Genomic DNA, 9,216 nt, shown 5'->3' with positions numbered 1-9,216 from the left:
CTCAATAAAATGTGACTAAAAGAATGAAATGTCAAATGAAAAAATATATTTATAACAATGTTTTGAATTCTGCTGGGAGAAGACAGAATTTTCTGGAAGCAAAAAAAATTCTTATCACGCACTTTCCTCTAAAGATGCAGGAAAAACGCGCCATTGTCACAAGAATCAATATCTTTAAGAATGTGTTTTAAAATTGGTCTCAAAATCATTTTCCATTGAGCATCCAATGGCTCATGCCAAGGAGTTCCGATTTCTCATAGGAAATATATTGTGAATGACCTTTCATTCATGCAATTGTCGCTGTTGAAGAAATCATTAGACTTTGTCACATATCGCAGATATTTACTTCATCCTTACAATCCACCGGTTATCCATTGAATATTTTGATTTCGCAATGGACACCAGCAAAAAAGAAGCAACAAGGAAAATTTATTTGAATCAACAAAATACTTTCCTGATTGTTAGCAAGGTAAAACCTGTTTCATTTGAAGATTTCACATTTTGAAACATGAGCAATACGTTAATTCAACTAATTAGGGTCTGGTCGCGTCAACGATAAATGATTTGATGTAATGGATTATCTGATCGAGAAAGAGCAGATAAAAAAGAGAGATCAGATCCAAAGAACGATGACGGTAGCTCATTCACACCCCCAAATTTTCCTTCCTCTTAACAACTTTTTCGTAACGAACTGGTAAAATGACATATCCCACCCCATCCCCGCCCTACTTTTCCCCGAATATCTCAGAAACTACGCGAGAACCCAGAATCTTCATTATACCCTTTCTCAAAGGGAACAAAATCCCCTACAAAAAAGTCTCCACAATTTTTCCTCCATCCCCTATAGATCTTGCACCCCACCGAGTATCTCTCCACCCATTCCCCAAAACCTCCTCTACCCCTCTCCACCCCAAATCCAAAAAACCTAAAAACCGTTAATCCCAAACCGCCCAAAATTTCCCGTCCGCCCTTTAAATCCCCCCAAAAAAATTCAACCCGTTTTCCTCCATTATCAACCGCGGATACTCATCGCCAAGTTCTTTCAGTCCAGTACCGCCCTCTGTCAGTTGGCGTTTCAAATTCAAATTTTCAAAAGAGCATCTGTCACCCCCTTCGTCAAATTCAAATATCAACAATGAATCACCCCGTTACACATCAGCTAACCCCCCGTCGCACCCCCCAGTCACCCCTTACTATCCCCGGAACCTCCCGAAAACCCCCTATCGCCCATCCGCCCCTCGGTCACCCCCAGCACCATCAACGGTTTTTACAGCACCGCCTCCTGGCCCAATAAACCCAGAACCCCCTACCATACCTGACATTCAATTGTGACGTCACTGGAGATAATACAAACCCCCTCAGTACGATGAGCCAGGTCAGGCTGGTCTTGTACCCACATTTCCACTACCTATGCACCTTCCTCTCCCCTCCCTGCCATCCCCCCATTCCCCTCCCCCCGCCCCAGCCCATTGCATACCTGTTTTCATCGACGCGCTTCAAAGCCAACAAACACAAACATCCACCTCAAGGTGTACAAGCCACTGTATTTCACACACACAATCAAACACTTTCGGGATATAGAATTCACCTTCACTCGTGTGTATTCAGTGTTTTAGTATCGTGTCACGTGTACACCAATACAAATACAGTGAGAGGTAAAATTGTATAGCCTGGAAGCTTGGCATACGGTTTTAAAAATGTGGTGGGGCGGTCTTCTGGTACCCGAGGTACAAGCGCCGGACATAACACTCGACAAACTCGTCGGGCGTGCTCATAACGAATGTCTTTTTTGGGTTTTTTAATGATAAATTTTGAGTGTAAAATGTGATCAATGGATAGAATGACGCGACTGTCTGAATTGTTAAGGAATATCTACTGCGGCGATATCTACAGCGAGACCGCGAGTGATGTAAAAGTGCGCGCTTTTTTGACGTGACAGGGGGTTTTGGTAAAATTTAGGGTTTGAGAGGGTTTTTTGAGGGATTGAATGGTGAAATAAGTCCCGTTGGAGCTGGTCGTGGGGGACAAGAAAGGAACTGATAGTGACGCATTCACTGGGATTTTTGTGACTGCAGGAGGTGATTAGAAAGTCTTCAATTTGGGTCAGTTACATGTGAATACCTCGTGGATTGGGGGGATTATTGATACATTGGTGAGGATGTTAAGTGGATTTTTATCAGTTTTGGTAATAGTCGCGATCGGGTACCATTAGTGACGCGATAAATTGGGGGGATCGAGTGATGGGGTGTGAGTCAGTGGTGATTAGTTTGGGTTGAATTTGAGGAATAGTATGATACAATGAATGTGCCGATAGTAGCAGGTGATATCCTGGATGACGAAGGTTACAAGCCACGTTTTGTTCGGGTGAGTCCACACGTCCTTGAGATGCTTCACACATTATCTGAATGTTTTTTTGATAATTTTTTTTCCTCTCTTGGACATTGTTTTTGCGATGAACGTGAGAATTGCATTGGGTTGATGGTAATGCGCAGACGAGATATTAATTTGAGAACCGATGGATCGACGATCCTTTCGATGAATATTTTACGGGAGATGAATTTATAATGAGAGAAATGTTTCGGAGCAGACGTAATTTTTATTAAATATTTCTCTCAGCGGATCTTTCCTTCCACGTAATGATTTTATTCTCGTCGATGCTGGGTCATCAGGAAAATCCGGCAATTTGTTACAAAAGAATTAGACACGTAAGATTGTCTGCCACGTCATTGTGAGGGAATTTAATTTTTTTGTTTATCACGATTGTTGGATTAAGAACGTGGGTATCATCGTGCAGCAATAAAAGGACAAACCTCCGCGATTCTTCACGCTCCAGTGGTGTCTTATCATCCGAGTTTTACACACCTTTCAAAGAACGTTGACAGAACCTTCTTCACTCGAGTCACTAGACAGATAATAAAGTTATTAGCGATTGGTTGAAGTTTACGAAAGAGTCGGCAATTAGAAGCTATAAAGCAACTCGACTTATCATTCAATAAGCGAACGAATTAAAACGAGAAATTGATTAGCCACCGATTTTGCGGATTTTTTTTTTCAAGGAGAGATTAGCGAATTTACGAGCGATGGTTTATGCCGCCGCAGATGGTGACTATAGTGAGAGAGTTACAAGGCTGTCTCGTGCGAAAATCACGTTTTTTTTCTCTCTTCACATGTGAAATTGAGTTTGCTGACATTTTTTAAGGAAAAACGTAGGCACAGTCTTGTCTAAGAAAAAGAGAGTAGTGTTTTCGTCGTGAAATACAAAAGGGAACGATATTTCTTTAGAAAATACGCTGCACCATGGAAACTGTACCAAGCGTTGTACCCATTGTTTGTACCATCACATGTGCAATGTTGGCACGAGGCATATGTAAAACGTCTCACCGACTTAACAACCTCCACTACAATTACCCCAGTATTGAAGAGGAAAAAAAACAGCCATTGTTGTCACTCGATTTCACGTAGTCTGATGAAAGCACTTGGAGCTGAAAAAGTGAGAAAATTTGTGTTGAGTTATTATTTTTCAACATAAGTGTGCACTCATCATCTCATGCTCAGAGATTCCAGGATCATCGATGCATCACGTTGAAAAAAAAATATTTTTCCTAAATGCCCATTGACTTTAGAGAAGTATTAATTTTTTCAAAATTGTATTTCTTCGATGTTATCACTCTCAGGGGAAATCGCGTTATGAATCATTGAATGTTCCTAATTATGGAGATAAGCGAGGGGAACATCGTCTCGGACAATATAATTTATGTAATGCAACCCTAATCAGAATTATCAGGGAATGAGTCGATTTAGGAAGTGAAAGATCGAATGAATAAATAAATACTTCGCTGAAGTAAATGGATATTTGTAAAAAACAATTTCTTTTCTCGGTGGTAAAGCACTTCGGTTTCACTAAGAAATTATCGCGTTACGTTCGAATAAAAATGCACTAATCATCGAATCGGTTTTAAATTAATCGAAATGGTTATTCGCCTGACTCAGCCGTTCTCCAGCTGTTTCATGTGAACGGGCCTGTTATTAGTGCCAAGTTAATTGGACTGAAGTGCATTACAGGGAATTTGATTTTCTGTTATTATTCAATGCAATAAATATCTTTAGAGTATTGTCTCCTTTGGTCAAATTTTGAAAGTTAAACGTCGATTCTTAGGTTTTTTGACGCAACAAAAACAGTCGAAATGTAGGTCCAGGGTCTTATACTTTTCAATCCGACAGGGACAGTGTCAATTTTCGAAAGATACGCTAATGAGTAGATTAAACAGATGACTAAATATAATTAAAATCTGTTTTGTTCGGCTTCGACAAGTTCCCTGGCCTCTCAAGGATATCTAATTCACTTTGAAAATTTTCTTATGTTTAGATCCCATTGCATATGTAAATTTAAACAACCAATATCTCAAGATTGATTAAGGTTTTTCAACAATATTTCAACTTCAACTTATTCCAATCAATTTTTTAGAAATTAATTTTATTCCACTACAGACGAAGTTTCTAAACACGAGATTAACTTCTATCACATATTTTTGACTAGGAAATATTCAAAGAAAGTTGTCCTTTTACATGTGTAATTTTAAAGTCATTAATCACACGATTAATTGGGTGATCTTTTCCAAATTAATTTGCTGTAGTTCAATCGAAAAACTTTCTCATTAGCAAATGTTACACCGCGTCATCCTCCCTCGTCGGTACCTTTGATGTTGCGCACAACTTGGCAACTTTTCAATCATCTTACAGACCCCCCTGAGGCATAGAAAATTATAATCTACACTTTCTAAATATTTTCAACATTTTTCGAATGCTTCCTAACGGTGTAAACTGGAAAGTTCAGTCGGGATTTCCAAAAGTTTGAAGAAGAGAATATAATGAGCCGTGAACCGCCGATCAACCACAAACATTGGAATCAAGTATCATGATTTCGTCGAAATAATCGATAAACCCAACACGGAAATAACATCACCACATCCACACGTACCGATAGTGTAAAATTATCCCTCGTAACAATTGTTTAAACACTCGATTGGTCGTTCACTCCACTTACAAACGAGACCGTTAACTATTCATGTATTAGTTGATACATTATGGTCATGTAGGTCCCCGTCAAGACTCAGCATTTTATAGTTGCACGCATCTTGCAACACACGAAGCATTAAAAAACAAATGAAAAAAACTCAAGCTGAGGAAAAAAATGTTCGACGTTCGTTGACAATGAATAATAAATTAACTAAGGCAACATTAACTGATGAACAATCTGCTGATGGAGGACGTTTGTTCCTTTGATATGATCAAGTATTACATTTTTTATTACTTCATTCAATTAATCTGGTTGTTTACCCAATTCCATAATTTATTACGATAATAGCCCTGAAATAATTTTTAAAAAATCGGGTGAACTTCATTGATTTATATATTTACGAAACCAACTCATGTACAATTTCCGCGATTATTATTAAAATTAGAATTATTATAATTAAAAATTGAGGAATAGACGCCAGATTTCCTCAAGAATTTTTTTACTAGTGATGCATATAAAAAATAAAGAGATACCACTGTCAGTGCTGTGATGACTAACACACGGATTGCCCGTTGCGGTCGATCGATCGTGACGTCATGTGGACAGGTGTCGTCCAGACGAGGTACTTCCGGTGGCGTCTGTCGTATTATGTGTGCCTGAATGGCCGTACGCACCTCAAAGACGTCACTATTTTATTTCTATAAAAAATCGGAAAAAAAATAATGTTTACCTGCTCAATCGGTTGATTGTGCATTGAGGATGCGCCTCACCTGAGGACTGAGTCTGAGTGACACTCCACCGTGCCCTGAATAAAAATCCAGGTAGAAATGGAGAGTTCAAGGTAATTCGTGAGTTTTCTCAGTCATTTCGACTCGATGGCCGCACGAATCAGACATACTAAATAAGCGGAAATGTTTATCCAATTGTTGGGACCTAGAAGTTTTCATGGTTGGCTTATCACGGAGTTCAAGGTACCCCTCGGTCACTTGTCTATTTCATTCTAATGGTCGTTGAGACAACGAAAATCGGAGATTAGGAAGCCGTTGATGACTTGCAAACACCTGAAGGGGGACAAAAGGAAGGGGGGAAATTTTTTAAATGTAATTTTAGGGCTGTTCTTTGTTTTCATTGTCCCTTATGACTTTCGGTTATGGTGACGCTTTTACTGAACTCAAAAATCTTGACGGCGTGTCTGTTGTTTCCTGGTGTCACTAACCCGCAGACAGTGAGTCACGGGGCGAATGGGGAAACTTATCGTCATGTGGGGATTACGTTCATTGATTTTGAGGAAGGTAGAGACATGGTAATTGAAGTCGAGTGAGGATTACACAGCATCAATTAGACGCTGAGTTGAAAGGAGTGATTTATAGCGGATAAATCATTCTCATCAACCCGAGGATTTTCCTTACTGTTGGAAAAATATCAAATGCATTTTTTTAATGTGTCAATTGGGAAAAATGGAGGAGGAGAGGTGCCTTAATTTTATTGACAAAAATACGAAGTGCTCAGAATAAAAACAAGCCCTCGATAGCTTCAGAAATTCTGATTGATCCAAATCGTTCATTGATCGAACAGTTTCTCGGGATCGACTGGGAATATCACCCCTTAAAAATCAGAACTAAAATCGTTCCCCTCCATCAGGACAAACGTAACATCAAATAAATTTCTCTATTATTCCAACTGAAACTGCTCCATCGCCAATCACCAACAGAAATTTCCCTCCAACCGGACCCAAATGACATCCGTCCCCCGAAGAAAGTGCACATCGTAAAAATCTGAATTGAATAGAAAATAACCTGCAACAGTTCAATCCATCACGGACTCACTAAAGACCGAGGGATTTCGATTTTTCCACCTCCCCTCGATTTTCTCCCATTTCTTCCCCCAGACGAGGCCGAAATAAATCCTTCCGGGTGTGCGATCGAAATAATTGTTCGACAATTCACTCTAAACACAAAATTCCATTGATTAAATCCCACGCATTGAGATCCCCGGGTACTTAAACGGTAAATCTCGGATTTTGTCCCTCCCCGGTATTATTCTACCTGGTGAAAGGCACCTAGACTTTATGCGCTTATGGACAGAGGTAACCGACTCCACGCACACGGTATCAGTGATCCCCGTGGAATACCCCAGGATGTTAGTGCAATCTCCCCACCTCTCATCCTTTTTTTTTCTTTCCTAGCATATCCCCATCCCTCAAACACCAACAACTTCCCCACTCATTTCTTCAAACACGCCTACTCTCTTTCCACCTGCTTTTTTTTTCTTTCATTAAACCAATTTTTCTCTTTTTAACTCATTGCCTGGCTTTGGTGAGCATCGGGTAGAAAACCACCTCCGGTGTAAAGTGCTGGAGTCTCTCACTCGCAGACGTTTGAAGCCACCGGTGCGACGCACTCCCAACCGGTTGCTCTTCAGCTCTCGTTTCAAATAATCGAATACTCAATTTTTCAAGGACAAAATTGCGAGTCGATCATCGTCCAATCGTTGGTATCTCTGATAATTAATGATTATGGATTTTGTGAATATTTATTTGTGGACTGAGATGCCAGTGTAGGTGTGCCGACACTCGCGCATTTCCGGTGGCGAGCCAGTGTCGGGGGGAGGGGGCTGAAGGGGGCGATAAGGTACTGAGGGTCTGGAGAACAGAGGGAAGACACTTACAGGTGCATCGGTTGGATGTACTAGTGTTTCATTAATTTCAGTGCTGTGAAGTTTGGTTAATATTCAACGGCTACAGTGTGAGAGTTCGGGAGACATGTTGATTCTTCCGGACATTAAGCTGCAGGTAATTTCTTTCTTTCAATTCTCACTTCCGGTTCGTTGGCCTCGTTCCCCTGGAGTTGTGCGAATGATCTTTTTCGCGGGCGCGAGAACGAAATTTATCATATCCGAGCCTATCACGAGTATTAATTACATCCTGACAGAAGGAACCACCAAAAATTATTCGTTAACTCTTAACGAATATTCATTTTGCCACATTCAACTCTACCATTCATTAATAGTTAACGAATTTCGTTACCAATTTCATCAGTGGAAATTCCTGGTGTGGTATCGCCGTTACACCGATCGTTACAAACTCTTCGGGATCTAGTCGTTCACCGTTTCTGGGCAGACACATACTAATGCGTTTGATCCACGTTATGATCGTTGAAAATTACGTCTGGAGAACAGACGTATCACCGGCGGATGGACAAACGGACTGTTGATCGCGGCAAAACGTGCAATTTAAATCGTTTCATAATGAACCCCAGCACTGATGTCCAGTCTGGGCTAATTGGAGATCCGTCGGATGTAACGGATGTGGGGATTGGTACACGTGACATGATTTTTCAAGTTTCGAAACCCATTTTCACGTGTCATTGAGTTTAGAAAATTTCCGTGCACCGAGTCCATTCAATAACTATTTGCAATATTAATTAGTTGGGGTTTTGGATTTTTTTCTTTTTCGTTATTTTGAAAAATAACCAGACGGAGGGGTAATTAACGCTCGGGTGATTCTACATCTCTCCGAGTGTAACGCCAAGCACTGATTGCGTGACGTATTATTCAAGGTCGAGGAACTTGGAAGGTTCACGGCGATTACGATGGCGCGCCGTATTTTCCTTCGCCTTCCAGTTTAACTATTAGGTATGAGATAGACCCCCATGTGTGTGGGTTTCTTCTCTTAGCAAACGTTGTACACGAGATTGCAATATCTTTTGCTTCCATTCTCTCAGCTTGGAAATTACCTCGTTTGTTGTTGCACTGCGGCTGGTTGGTAGGTCTGAGGGGGGGTAAGGGGGTTGGATGGGTAGAGGGGAGGCATCTAAACCATCGTGGGTAAGCTGAAGATTATTATTATTGCACTTCCGTTCAACGTCCGCTTGGAGGAAGCCACACGGTTGAAATATTACTACGCAATGGTACGGACTTGAGGAGGGAGGCTAATTAAAGTGTAAGACAAAATTGTATGGAGCAGTTGCATGATTATGTTTGTTATAAAATGAACACTTTTATGAGGATTTCAGAGTGTTTTCATGGTACATGAGAGTGACAAAACGATTTAATGCTGGGTTGAGAAATGGAATGACATGGTTTTGCACATTTTGATAATTTGGACGGGATTTTTTGCAAGTCCAGACGAGGGGAAATTTTTGGGGAAAAAATAGCCCTTTCGGATAGTATCGAAATCGTTCTAATACGATACAATAATT

The 9,216-nt window shown here is 40.5% G+C and overlaps 1 protein-coding gene and 1 long non-coding RNA gene across 5 annotated transcripts in view; one reads left to right on the top strand and one right to left on the bottom strand.

Moving 5' to 3' along the window:
* Positions 1 to 1,706: 1,706 nt before the first annotated feature.
* Positions 1,707 to 9,216, top strand: part of LOC135167213 (rhophilin-2) — a 30,005-nt gene continuing 22,495 nt past the window's right edge. Inside the window, exon 1 of one of the 4 annotated variants that reach the window (XM_064130182.1) lies at positions 1,707 to 2,364. In XM_064130182.1, coding sequence (XP_063986252.1) covers positions 2,333 to 2,364 — 32 coding nt within the window. In that variant the 5' untranslated portion in view covers positions 1,707 to 2,332. Of the gene's footprint in view, positions 2,365 to 3,451; positions 3,491 to 7,649; positions 7,809 to 9,216 lie in introns of those variants that run through there. The other 3 variants (XM_064130179.1, XM_064130181.1, XM_064130180.1) reach the window with 3 other exon arrangements.
* On the bottom strand, positions 2,636 to 5,138 carry LOC135167225 (uncharacterized). Its single transcript, XR_010299819.1, has 3 exons — positions 4,979 to 5,138; positions 3,409 to 3,482; positions 2,636 to 2,902 (listed from the first exon to the last, which is right to left on the bottom strand). It is a non-coding gene; the product is annotated as an uncharacterized LOC135167225 (long non-coding RNA).

The sequence above is a fragment of the Diachasmimorpha longicaudata genome, chromosome 11 (assembly GCF_034640455.1).
Source record: "Diachasmimorpha longicaudata isolate KC_UGA_2023 chromosome 11, iyDiaLong2, whole genome shotgun sequence".
NCBI classification, from domain to species: domain Eukaryota; kingdom Metazoa; phylum Arthropoda; class Insecta; order Hymenoptera; family Braconidae; genus Diachasmimorpha; species Diachasmimorpha longicaudata.
The sequence above is the reverse complement of the archived record's forward strand: the minus strand, read 5'-3'. Positions and strand labels throughout refer to the sequence as shown.